General features: G+C 44.1%; 1 protein-coding gene across 4 annotated transcripts in view; it reads right to left on the bottom strand.

Annotated features, from left to right (window-relative positions):
• Positions 1-13,815, bottom strand: part of KMT5C (lysine methyltransferase 5C) — a 101,710-nt gene that overhangs the window by 71,772 nt on the left and 16,123 nt on the right. Inside the window, exon 1 of one of the 4 annotated variants that reach the window (XM_073571108.1) lies at positions 5,506-5,555. The exons of 2 other annotated variants lie outside the window; for them this stretch is intronic. In XM_073571108.1, coding sequence (XP_073427209.1) covers positions 5,506-5,540 — 35 coding nt within the window. In that variant the 5' untranslated portion in view covers positions 5,541-5,555. Of the gene's footprint in view, positions 1-5,505; positions 5,556-13,815 lie in introns of those variants that run through there. One more of the 4 variants, XM_073571110.1, reaches the window with a different exon arrangement.

The following is a 13,815-nucleotide window of genomic DNA, read 5'->3' as shown; positions in this document are numbered from 1 at the left end:
GGCAGTACGGTCATCTGAGTGGTCACCGACTATTTTTCTAAAATGGTGCATCTGGTGCCACTCACGCGGCTGCCTTCCGCTCGGGGTCTTGCCACACTCTTCATAAAACATGTATTCCGTTTGCATGGCATGCCGGACAAAATTGTTTGTGACCGAGGTCCCCAATTCGCGTCTCGGTTTTGGAGGGAGCTCTGCAGTCTACTCAGTATTGAGCTAAATCTGTCCTCCGCTTATCATCCCGAGACGAACGGGTTGGTTGAGAGAGCCAACCAAACTCTGCTCATGTACCTGCGACATTTTGTCTCGGCCAGGCAGGATGACTGGGCATCCTTACTACCATGGGCTGAATTTGCCCTGAACAATGCAGTGGCTGATTCCACTGGTTAGACGCCATTCCGTCTTAATTATGGCCAGCATCCGCGCGTCCCTGTCCCAATGCCAGTGTCCTCCACTGATTCCAGGGTGGCAGACTGGGCAGTGGAGGCTCGCGACATTTGGGATCGCACCCAGGATGCTAGTCGAGCCTCTAAAGAAAAAATGAGGGCGTCCGCCGACACACATCGGCGCCCCGCTCCAACCTTTTCCCCAGGCGACTTGGTGTGGCTCTCTGCTCGAAATATCAAGCTGCGGGCCGAGTCCACCAAGTTCGCGCCACGATACATCGGACCTTTTAAGGTTCTCAAGCGAATCAGCTCGGTGGTCTACCGCCTGGCTCTTCCACCACATTTAGCCATCTCTGACATCTTCCACGTGTCCCTTCTCAAACCTGTTCACATGGCCCGGTTCTCCGAGTCATCTGCCGGGTCATGAGACTTGTCTTCGGATGAGTTTGAGGTTAACGCCATTGTGGGACGCAGGATAGTGCGTGGCCAAAAAAATTTTTTGGTGGACTGGAAGGGTCATGGTCCAGAGGCCCGGACCTGGGAGCCAGTGGAGAACATCCACGCTCCGCTCCTGATCGCGGCCTTTGAGCGTAGCAAGGCCCAGAGGGGGGGCCCTAGTGGGGGGGGTAATGTTAGGCGTCGGGTTCCTGCAGCTGCACAGCGGGAATCCAGAGCCTTGCATCCAGTAGTCTTCCATTCTCAACCGACCGCTCAGGAGCCTGCACAGCAATCTCGGCGTCCCAGACGCTCTGCTCAGACCAGCTCCATAGGACTGGTTGTTGCTGCCACCTCTGGGTCAGCAATAGCAGCGCAGGCTGTCCTACAGCAAGCCACTCCAGAGGATAAGTCCTCTCGTCCCACTACTGGGCATGCTCACGAGACGATCTCCCATTGGAGATTGGGAGTCACGTGCTTAGGTCCTTCTCCTGATCTGATTGGTCCATCTCAGAGATCTGGAATGTCCCGGCAGCGCACGGCTATAAAAGGCCCGCATGGCCGCTCGGCCATGCGCTAGTATAGACTCTTCTTGCAAGATGTGTGAATGGTGATGGATGTATGATTCTGGTGACTGACTTATTAAGATTCCCCTGCCTCTGATATTACGCATGTGGATAGGCAACCATAGAAAGAGTCAGCGCCAGTCAGTGGCAAACCTTAGGCCACTGTGCACACCGCACCTCTACACTAGCGTCCGGTGGTGTCACGTCTCTCACGGCATTATCGCATAGCGGCTGTGTCTGCCGCCGCGCTGCATTCAGCAGCACTTACCAGCGTCCGCAGTAGCGACGCCGCATGCACGGTAGGTCTAGACGGACACCGTCCCCTGTCTTGGACCCTGTCCTGTGACCTGATACCGTGCGTGTAATTACGCTGAGACCTGTGAGTCTAACAGGCTCGGTGTTTATGTTACAGCGCCTCTGTGAGTTAACAGAGTCCGCTCTGTACACATTGGGTGACGTTGAACCCGTGCGCATTATACCGCCATATAGCGCGTCTGCCATTGTCTAGCAGCGGTTTTAACACCTACTGCACGGTGGACCCCGGGCGGCGAACGCACTTTCTATTATTTAATATTTAGTGCGTTCCGCCGTCCCTAACAATAGGTAGACCACAACTAAGAGTCAAAATGAAAAAGCAAATCCAGAAAATCACCTTGTCTGATTTGGCAAGATTTATTTTGCAAATGATGGTGGAAAATAAGTATTTGGTTACCTAAAAACCATGCAAGATTTCTGGCACTCACAAACCTGTAACTTCTTCTTTAAAAGGCTCATCTGTCCTCCACTCATTACCTGTAGTAATGGCATCTGTTTGAACTTGTTATCGGTATAAAAGACACCTGTCCATAACCTCAATCAGTCACACTCCAAGCTTCACTATGGTTAAATCCAAAGAGCTGTCGAAGGACACAAGAAACAAAATTGTGGCCCTGCACCAGGATGGAAAGACTGAATCTGCAATAGGCAATAAGCTTGGTGTGATGAAATCAACTGTGCGAGCAATAATAAGAAAATGGAATACATTCAAGACCACCAATAATCTCCCTCGATCTGGGGCTCCAATCAAGATCTCAGCCAGTGGAGTCGAAATGATCAAAAGAACGGTGAGCAAAAATCCCCAAACCACATGGGGGGACCTAGTGAATGATCTGCATAGAGCTGGGACCACCGTAACAAAGGCTACCATCAGTAACACAGTACGCGGCCAGGGACTCAGATCCTGCAGTGCCCTGCTTAGGCCAGTACATGTCCAGGCTGGTCTGAAGTTTGCTAGAGAGCATTTGGATTATCCAGAAGAGTATTGGGAGAATGTCATATGGTCTGATGAAACCAAATTAGAACTGTTTGGTAGAAACAAAACTCGTGTTTGGAGGAGACCGAATGCTGAGTTGCATCCAAAGAACATGATACCTACTGTGAAGCATGGGGGTGGCGACATCATGCTTTGGGCTGTTTCTTTGCAAAGGGACCAGGACGACTGATCCGTGCACATGAAAGAATAAATGGGGCCATGTATCGTGACATTTTGAGTGCAAACCTTCTTCCATCAGCAAGGGCACTGAACATGAAATGTGGATGTGTCTTTCAGCATGACAATGATCCCAAGCCCATCGCCAGGGCAATGAGGGAAGGGTTCCGTAAGCAGCATATGAAGGTCCTGGAGTGGCCTAGCCAGTCTCCAGATGTCAATCCCATAGAAAACCTTTGGAGCGATTTAAAGGGAATCTGTCACCTATTTTTTGTGATATGATGTAAAGATATCTTTCAATTTAGTGTCACATAAGCATTATAGAGGTACTTTTGATACACCCTTGACTCTCCACCTTTGATGCATAAATACAGTTTTTAGCTCTCCTGCGGTGTATGTAAATCTCTGCGGTCCGCTCCAATGGGCAGGGCTTATTCTCCTCTCCCCCCCAGTGACTTGTACGAATTGTGATCTGTGAATATCATAGATGCCGCAGAGTTTCCGCGCGGGCGCATTCAAATGTCCTCCCGCGCAGTATGCTTTGCCCAACTGTGGGCAAAGCATAAAATCATTATTGCGCATGCTTCCGGGCCATAGAACGTAATGGCGTATGCCGACGGATGTGCAATAATGATTGTATGCTTTTCCCACAGTTGGGCAAAGCATACTGCGCACGCACGGGAGGACATTTGAATGCGCTCACACGGAAACTCTATGGGATCTGTGATATTCACAGATCACAATATGTACAGCAAGCCAAGGAAGGGGGGAATAAGCCCCGCTCATCGGATCAGACCACGGACATTTACATACACTGCAGGAGAGCTAAAAACAGTATTTATGCATCAAAGGTTGGGAGTCAGGGGGTATCAAAAGTACCTCTATAATGCTTATGTGACACTAAATTGAATGATATTTTTACATCATATCACAAAAAATGGGTGACAGATTCCCTTTAAAAGTCCGTGTTGCCCAGTGACAGGCTCAAAACATCACTGCTCTTGAGGAGATCTGCATGGAGGAATGGGCCAACATACCACCAACAGTGTGTGCCAACCTTGTGAAGACTTACAGAAAACGTTTGACCTCTGTCATTGCCAACAAAGGATATGTAACAAAATATCGAGATGAACCTTTATTACTGACCAAATACTTATTTTCCACCATAATTTACAAAATAAATCTTAACAAATCAGACAAGGTGATTTTCTGGATTTGTTTTCTCATTTTGACTCTCATAGTTGTGGTCTACCTATGATGTCAATTACAGGCCTCTCTCATCTTTTTAAGTGGGAGAACTTGCACAAATTGGTGGCTGACTAAACACTTTTTTCCCCACTGTACATGTCTCCCTCACACTGCACCCCTGAATACAAATATGTGCCCCTCCATTAACATACTATTAGCCACCTACCAATCAAAATATGAAGTGATAAGCAGCACTGCCCCCTATTAACTATCATCTGTCGCCCAATGAATCTAAATTATATAAATTATTCAGTCTCTGTGACCTTCCGCAATCAACTGTGTCCCCATGATTCATTATAAGTCCTTGATAGCGTCATAATGAATTTGGGGGTGGGAAAAGACGCCATCAGGTACTGAGCATCCTCCGCCACCTCACAATTCATTACAAGTCCCAGACACCGTCTTCTCCCATCTTTCAGTTCATTATAAAGAGTGCTATGCACATTATCGCCTCCTCTCCCACTCCCCAATAAATTTTAAGTTCTCGATAGTGTCAATGAATTGTAGGATAGGGGAGGACACTATCGGGGGCTTAGCACCCTCCTCCCTCACCACCCATTTCATTTTACATCCATATCCAACGTCTTCTTCCTCCTCCCCCTGTTGATAAGTCCTTTGTAGATACCCCTTACTCCCATCACAATCCCCCACCCCTCATTGTCCTACCCCTACTCACTGTCTTCACTCCTCTCCCCCTCACTGTCCTCTCTTCAGTGTATCGAGAAGAAAAGAAACACTCACCTCTCTGTACGTTCCAACGCGGCATCACTTTCTTCTTCGCCGGCAACTTTCTAAATGACACATGAGAGAAGCATGCTGACATCATCAAACCACATGTGCTGTGTCACTGCGAAAGCGCCAGGCAGGAAGCGAAGAACAAATTCCCTCATCTCCGCTGCCATTTTCTCCCGTAGGCAGCGGAGCTTCAGGATTGCTCCTTGCCCGGCATGCCGCATATGATTAGTACAATCAGGCCATAGGGCCCTTGAAGCCTCAGACTCCGAGCAAACGGCCATATTAGGCTCATTATTACCGACCTGCAAGGGCCCCTCTCCACCTCCGGGCCCCAGTGCAGCTGTATAACACAGCCAGTATCTGCCTTGTATGGAGCGGGCTCAGAAACTTGATACAAGTGGAACTGACATAGGATGTACTATTATTACGTTTTACATTGGAAATTATTTAAAAAGGGTTTTATCTAAAGGGCGATTCCATGATAACTTACATTACATTCACAAGCCAAAAACTGAGTTAATAATGGCTACAGACTGTTCTTCGAAGGCAGGCACAAAAATGAGTGAATGTATATTGTACATTAAACTAGTATCAATAGATTTCAACACCGTTTGATTTTTCAACAATACAAATTAAATACAAAATACAGTGTTATTACTTGATAACTTACGTTACACAAAACGGAAAGGCAATTGTCCATATCATGAGACTGCCAAATTTCGTGTTCTGGTAAACAGGGGAGAAGCACTATTTTTATTGTATTAAAACACCACAGTCAAAGTAACGTTAACAAATTTATTTTAAACCCTCAAGTTAAATGCAACAGTTTTGATTACAAGATATGTAGGTAACTTACGTTACAACACAATATAGTAACTTACGTTACAAAACAAAGAATGTGTTCAACTTTGTCATTGTTCATATTTGAGAAGGCAAACTGACTATTTATACAAAACATAGGCTGCTTGTGCATTCATTGGTGTGAACTACATATGTAGAGTAAAATTTAGTATAAAAATGTAATCAATCAATATTCATACTTCAGTTGTCAACATTTTTGCAGAGTGGAAATTTTGATGACAAAATATGACCGTTGATCACATAATGTAGACTAAATTTTAATCTAGTCACAAAACTCAAGATAAAAAGCGGACGGCACCGCTGTTACCGTGTGACTTCAAATGATGTGCGGCATACAGAAGCCCAGCAGCTGGGAATCTCGGGTGCCAGACCTGGAAACAGTCAATCCTGGGAATCCATGCAAAGAAAAGAGGTCGCACTCATCGAGATGGAAGTTTCACTGATTTATTGACATATCATGAACATGTCAAGTCGGGGGAGTGACAAAAGGAGTGCAAGAAAGGCTGACAACGGCCGTTTCGCGCTGCTCGAGCGCTTCAACGGGTCAAGAACCCGTTGTTGACCCGTTGAAGCGCTCGAGCAGCGCGAAACGGCCATTGTCAGCCTGTCTTGCACTCCTTTTGTCACTCCCCCGACTTGACATGTTCATGATATGTCAATAAATCAGTGAAACTTCCATCTCGATGAGTGCGACCTCTTCTCTTCGCATAAATTTTAATCTAGGCCTACATATGTGGTCCAGTCCAATGAATTCAAACACAGTTAATGAAGAACTTCAACAAGGATGTAAACTTGTGCTCACTGCTCATTTAACTTCCTGGCTAATCAAAAAATTCCCAAATGTCCCTAGAATCCCTTTTGAGGGGAGGACCAACCTTTCTTAAAATTTGACAGACATCATAATAAATTTCATCAACTTTAGATGACCATTTCCAGGTATTTTTTATTCTTGCCATAGAGTTCCATGGTTTTCACTTTCATCTCATTGCGTGCAACCTCAGTAACCACTCCACGATACTTTCTGCCATCATACATTGGGACTTCAACCCAGTCATCAACTTTGTGTTCAACATCAGGGTACTTGCAGTTATTAGCATTGTAATAGATCATGTTTCTAGTGGTTCTAAAGCCAAAAAATGTGCCTGCAAAATACCCTATGGCATGATATTTGGAAATATAATATAATATATAGTAACATATATAATATAAATATAATATATTATAAAAGTATAATACTTATATAATAATACTTATAAAGTAAAATGAACATCAAAATTATGATAGTATTTAATGATTTCAAAAAGCTGACTGTAAGTGTTGTCCAAAAATTGAAAGGCGGGTAACTTACATTGAAAAGCTGAAGTAACTTACGTTACAATAAGATTACTTCATTCAGAAACTGTGAAACTTTTAGCAGCAACATGAAACTTAGTGAATAGTTAATACATTATGCAATATAAGAACTCTGCAAGTTACAAATTAATTTATGCTTAGTTCTCAATCCTACAAAAACTTCTTATCTTTTTTTTTTTTGAGAAAATGTCTACAATGGATATGTGCAAAATTTCTGGTAAACAATAATCTTACAGAACCAACGATATTATAATATTTTGGTTTCCTAACAGTACTTCTTTTATATTTACTGAACTTAAAGGGAATCTGTTACCTACTTTTGGCGGGAAATTTAAATGAGGCCGGTCCGGTCCGATGGGCGGTGTTTCCGATCTTTGCCGCCTCCCCATGCTTGGCCGCCGTCTGCAGTTTTTTCATGAATAGGTGTAGATGTCTGCCATTTTTCGCGCATGCGCTAAGCATTCTTGGCTCACGCACGCGCAGTATGCTTTGCAGAGCAGCAACTAACAGAATGGTTTTTAACAGGGAGAAATGCAAAGTACTTCATCTGGGCAATAAAAATGAAAAAAGCATATATAGAGTGGGAGGAATAGGGCTAAGTGACAGCACATGTGAAAAAGACTTGGGTATACTAATAGATCACAGACTGAATATGAGTCAACAGTGTGATGCAGCAGCAAAAAAGGCAAATGCAATTCTAGGATGTATTAACAGAAGCATACAGTCTAGATCACGTGAAGTCATTATTTCCCTCTACTCCTCTTTGGTCAGACCTCATCTGGAATATTGTGTCCAGTTTTGGGCACCACATTTTAAAAAAGACATCAACAAACTGGAGCAAGTTCAGAAAAGAGCGACCAGAATGGTGACCGGTCTGCAAACCCTGTCTTATGAGGAAAGGTTGCAGGATTTGGGAATGTTTAGTTTGCAAAAGAGAAGACTGAGAGGAGACTTAATAGCTGTCTACAAATATCTAAAGGGCTGTCACATTGTAGAAGGATCAACTTTATTCTCATTTGCACAAGGAAAGACTAGAAGCAATGGGATGAAACTGAATGGGAGGAGACACAGATTAGATATTAGAAAAAACTTTTTGACAGTTAGAGTGATCAATGAGTGGAACAGGCTGCCACGAGAAGTGGTGAGTTCTCCTTCAATGGAAGTCTTCAAACAGAGGCTGGACAGACATCTGACTGGGATGATTTAGCGAATCCTGCTTTGAGCAGGGGGTTGGACCAGATGGCCCAGGAGGTCCCTTCCAACTCTACGATTCTATGATTCTATGCCCAACTGCGGGCAAAGCCGAAAAGCCTGACTGCGCATGTGTCGGTTAACTAAGCCCCGGAAGTACTTTGCTGTGTTCCGGGGCCTAGTTAACTGGCGCATGTGCAGTCAGGCTCTTCGGCTTTGCCCGCAGTTGGGCAAAGCATACTGCGTGTGCGCGAGCCAAGAATGCTTGGCGTACGCGCAGAAAATGGCAGACATCTACACCTATTCATGAAAAATCTGCGGACGGCAGCCAAGGATGGGGAGGCGGCAAAGATCGGAAACACCGCCCATCGGACCAATGCCCGCCAAAAGTAGGTGACAGATTCCCTTTAAGTTATGCATATTGCTAGTTAATACTAATCCACAAACCAATATAGCCTGTTACTGTATGATTCCAGTAAGAATAGTAGGTGTTCACATACAACCCTCTGCCATCTTGGAAATATATGAAATTTGAAAGAAACAGTGTTTGCCATGCGTAATGAAGTACCAACTTACAAAAAATTAACTATTTCCAAAATATTTGAAAATTTTGAAAATATTCCTTCTCAGCATGGAACCACCCTAAAGAGAAAATGTCTTAATTATAATATTGAGAAGTGAATTCCCCAAACATTGCTGGTGTGCACTAGCCCACAGATTATTATTGGGTCAGTGTGCTAAAGCCAAACACACATCAGGAGTCACCATGCCAAAAATCAGATATTGATGACATTTCCTAAGGATAGGCCATCAGTATAAAGTCCAGGACAACTTCGGTAAGAAATGTCATGCACACACATTGTTTTTTCCTGACTGATTTGAATAACTGCTGCATTTTTGAAAACTGCATCACGTCACTTCTTTCTGCATTTTTTCACCCATATAGAAAAGTGCAAAAACACAGCAAGAAACACAGGTATCAGGTTTTGCTACGTTCTTGGTGCAAAAACCTTAAGGAAGTTGCATCGCAATAATTTTTTTCTTTGGGGGGGGGGGGGGTTTGGGTGAGGGAGGCACTTAACTTTATCAGCATGCACAAGAAACAAAAACACAGCAAAACCTGCTTTTTGTAGCAGCTTCTTTGAGTAGGTTATGCCTTAAAAAAAGAAATCAACGTGTGAGCATAGAAAAAACACAAAAATTGAGCTTGGTTTGAGTTGGTACACATGCAGCATATAAATGCATGTTCACATTGGCCAAAAAGCATACAAAACCCACAAAAGACAAAATGAGAAAACCCTGCTATAATTAAATAAGTAAAAAGCAAAAGTGCATTTAAATCATACAGAGTTCTTAGTAATACTGTATTTGATCAAACATAGCATAAAAGCCGTCCCACCATCGACAAAGTGATTCTGTAGTCGGGGCGGTCCTACACTGTCTAGTATTAACCCCTTAAGCCCCAAGGGTGGTTTGCACGTTCATGACCGGGCCAATTTTTACAATTCTGACCACTGTCCCTTTATGAGGTAATAACTCTGAAACGCTTCCATGGATCCCACTGATTCTGACATTGTTTTCTCGTGACATATTGTACTTCATGTTAGTGGTAAAATTTTATTCAAATAACTTGCGTTTATTTGTGAAAAAAACAGAAATTTGGCGAAAATTTTGAAAATTTTCCAACTTTGAATTTTTATGCCCTTAAATCACAGAGATACAGCACACAAAAAACATGATAAGTAACATTTCCCACAGGTTTACTTTACATCAGCACAATTTTGGAACCAAAATTTTTTTTTGTTAGGAAGTTATAAGGGTTAAAAATTGACCAGCGATTTCTCATTTTTGCAACATCATTTTATTTTTACGGACCACATCACATTTGAAGTCACTTTGAGGGGTCTATATGATAGAAAATACCCAAAAGTGACACCATTCTAAAAACTGCACCCCTTAAGGTGCTCAAAACCACATTCAAGAAGTTTATTAACCCTTTAGGTGCGTCACAGAAATTTTTTGAATATTTAAAAAATAATGAACATTCAACTTTTTTTCACAGAAAAAATACTTCAGGTTCAATTTTTTTTATTTTACCAAGGGTAACAGGAGAAATTGGACTTCAAAAGTTATTGTGCAATTTGTCCTGAGTACGCTGATACCTGATATGTGGGGGGGGGGGAACCACTGTTTCAGCGCATGGCAGAGCTCAGAAGGGAAGGAGCGCCGTTTGACTTTCAATGCAAAATTGGCTGGAATTCAGATCTGACGCCATTCGCGTTTGGAGAGCCTCTGATGTACCTAAACAGTGGAAACCCCCCACAAGTGACCCCATTTTGGAAACTAGACCCCCCAAGGAACTTATCTAGATATGTGGCGAGAACTTTGAACCCACAAGGGCTTCACAGAAGTTTATAACGTACAGCGGTGCAATTAAAAAATCATATTTTTTCCAAAAAAATGATCTTTTCACCCCCAATTTTTATTTTCTCAAGGGTAACAGGACCCTAAAAGTTATTGTGCAATTTGTCCTGAGTACGTTGATACCCCACATGTGGGGGTAAACCACTATTTGGGCGCATGGCAGAGCTCGGAAGGGAAGCAGCTCCATTTGACGTTTTTGGCTGGAATTGAGATCGGACACCATGTTGCGATTGGAAAGCCCCTGATGTACCAAAACAGTGGAAACCCCCCACAAATGACACAATTTTGGAAACTAGAGCCCCCCCAAGGAACTTATCTAGATGTGTGGTGAGAACTTTGAACCCCCCAGTGCTTCACAGAAGTTTATAATGCCTGGGCGTGAAAATAAAAAAATCTTATTTTTTCCACAAACATGATCTTTTAGTCACCAATTTTTTTTATTTTCCCCAAGGGTACCAGGAGAAATTGGACCCCAAAAGTTGTTGTCCAATTTGTCCTGAGTACGTTGATACCTCATATGTGGGAGAAAACTACTGTATGGGCACACGTCGGGGCTCGGAAGGGAAGTAGTGATGTTTTGGAATGCAGACTTTGATGGAATGGTCTGCGGGTGTCATGTGCGCTTGGAGAGCCCCTGATGTACCTAAACTATTGAAACTCCCCACAAGTGACCCCATTTTGGAAACTAGACCCCCTAAGGAACTTATCTAGATGTGTGGTGAGCACTTTGAACCCCCAAGTGATTCACAGAAGTTTATAACGCCCGGGCGTGAAAATAAATCATTTTTTTTCCACAAAAATGATATTTTTGCCCCCAATTTTTTTATTTTCCTAAGGCTGTGTGCACACGATGCAGATTTGCAGCGGATCCGCAGCGGATTTTACCGCGCAGAAACATTGCATATCCGCATTGTGATGTACAGTAGTCTTAAAATCAATGAAAAAAAAAAAAAAAACGCTGTGCAGACGCTGCGGATTTTTCCGCGCGGTTTTCCTGCGGTACAAAATCCACAGCATGTTACTTCTTTTGTGCGGTTTTCCATCTCCCCTGTCACCAAATCCGCAGGGGGAAAACCGCACAAAAACCGCATGAAAAATGGAATAAATCCGCAGGAAAAATGCAGGTCATTTGACCTGCGAATTTCTTCCATTCTGCGCTGAAAATTCCGCAGGGCCAAAAAGTACGTCTGCACTCAGCCTAAGGGTAACAGGAGAAATTGGACCCCAAAAGTTGTTTTGCAATTTGTCCTGAGTAGGCTGATACCCTATATGTGGGGGTAAAACACTGTTTGGGCGCATGGCAGAGCTTGGAAGGGAAGGAGCACCATTTGACTTTTTCAACGCAGAATTGGCTGGAATTGAGATTCGACGCCATGTTGCATTTGGAGAGCACCTGATGTGCACAAACAGTGGAAACCCCCAATTCTAACTCCAACCCTAACCCCAACAGACCCCTAACCCTAATCTCAGCCCTAACCCTAATGGGAAAATGGAAATAAATATATTTTCTTATAATTTTATTATTTTTCCTAACTAAGGGGGTGATAACTGGGGGGTTTGATTTACTATTTATGGCGGCTTTTATTTTTGGCAGCTGTCACACGCTAAAAGACGCTTTTTATTGTAAAAAACCGGATTACTTACCGGTAATACTCTTTTGTAGAGTCCACGACAGCACCCACTGAGAGAGGGGATCCGCCCCCGGAACAGGAAACCTACAGAGAGATAAATGGGGCGGTCCCCCTCGCTCCCTCAGTTTGTGTTACCGAGAACAACGGAGGAACCGCCATACATGTTTTAGTCAAACTGTTTGGGCGATTCATCTATCTTACCCCTATGCAGTTTTAAGCTTACTAAGTTTAATCACATATCTAACTTAAATCATAATCTCCACCACCAAAGAGACCCATGTGTGAAAAATTCTTACGGGAGGGAAGTGAGCGGGTGCTGTCGTGGACTCTACAAAAGAGTATTACCGGTAAGTAATCCGGTTTTTCCTCTTCGCCACGACAGCACCCACTGAGAGATTTCCAGAGATAATCACTTGGGTGGGCACACCGTGTTAAGGACTGATCTACCAAAAGTTAGATCCTCGGTAGAGGACAAATCTAGTCTATAGTGACTATAAAAGGTAGACGGAGAAGACCAGGTTGCAGCCTTACATATTTGTTCAATTGGGACGTTCGCCCTCTCGGCCCAGGAGGATGATATGGCTCTAGTGGAGTGCGCCTTAATCCCCAGTGGAGGGTCTTCTCCCTTTGCCAAATATGCCCTCGTGATCGCATCTCTAATCCACCTGGATATCGTGCTCGTTGTAACTGCAGACCCCTTTCTGCTGCCCTGGAAGGAGACAAAAAGAGACCTACTCTGCCTCCAGGGACTGGTCCTATCTAGATAGGCTAGCACGGCTCTCTTCACATCTAAGGTGTGATATTTCTCCTCGTCCTGTGTTGACGGGTTCTCATAGAATGACGGTAGGCATATCTCTTGAGATCTATGAAATTTAGTTGCCCGTTTGGGCAGGTAGGACGGGTCCGTCTTTAAAATCAGACTGTCTCGTGTTATTAACAGGAACGGAGGGTCTACTGATAGAGCGTGAAGATCACTCACTCTCCTCGCCGATACTAAGGCCACTAGCATAGCCATTTTCAATGAGAGGCACTTTACTGATGCTGAGCTTATGGGTTCAAACGGTGCCTGAGTGAAGGCATCCAAAACTAGAGTAAGGTTCCACGCTGGTAGCCGAGGCATATGAACCGGTTCTGCTCGTTGACAAGCCGAGATAAACCGAGTCACCCATCTATTTGCTGCCACGTTATAGTTAAACAGGGCTCCTAGGGCTGACACGTGGACCTTAAGAGTGCTTACTGAGAGTCTCAGTTCTCGGCCTTTTTGTAGAAACTCTAGAATGGCCGTAATGGGTACTTCACCGGCTAGTTTTGTTGGGTGAAAGGCCAGGAACTTCCTCCACACCTTAGCATATATTTTTGTCGTGGACTCCTTCCTGCTTTGTAGCAGGGTATTGATTAGGTTCTTTGAGAAACCCTTCTGCCTCAGTAGCTCCCTTTCAAATTCCAGGCCGCTAGGTGCAGGGCTTTGGCCTGTGGATGGTAGCAGGGTCCCTGCGAGAGAAGATTCTGGTGCAGCGGCA

Source organism: Dendrobates tinctorius, unplaced genomic scaffold (assembly GCF_039654945.1).
Source record: "Dendrobates tinctorius isolate UK_male_01 unplaced genomic scaffold, ASM3965494v1 ptg000028l, whole genome shotgun sequence".
Classification (NCBI taxonomy): domain Eukaryota; kingdom Metazoa; phylum Chordata; class Amphibia; order Anura; family Dendrobatidae; genus Dendrobates; species Dendrobates tinctorius.
Note: the sequence above shows the minus strand (reverse complement) of the source record. Positions and strands in the feature narration are given on the sequence as shown.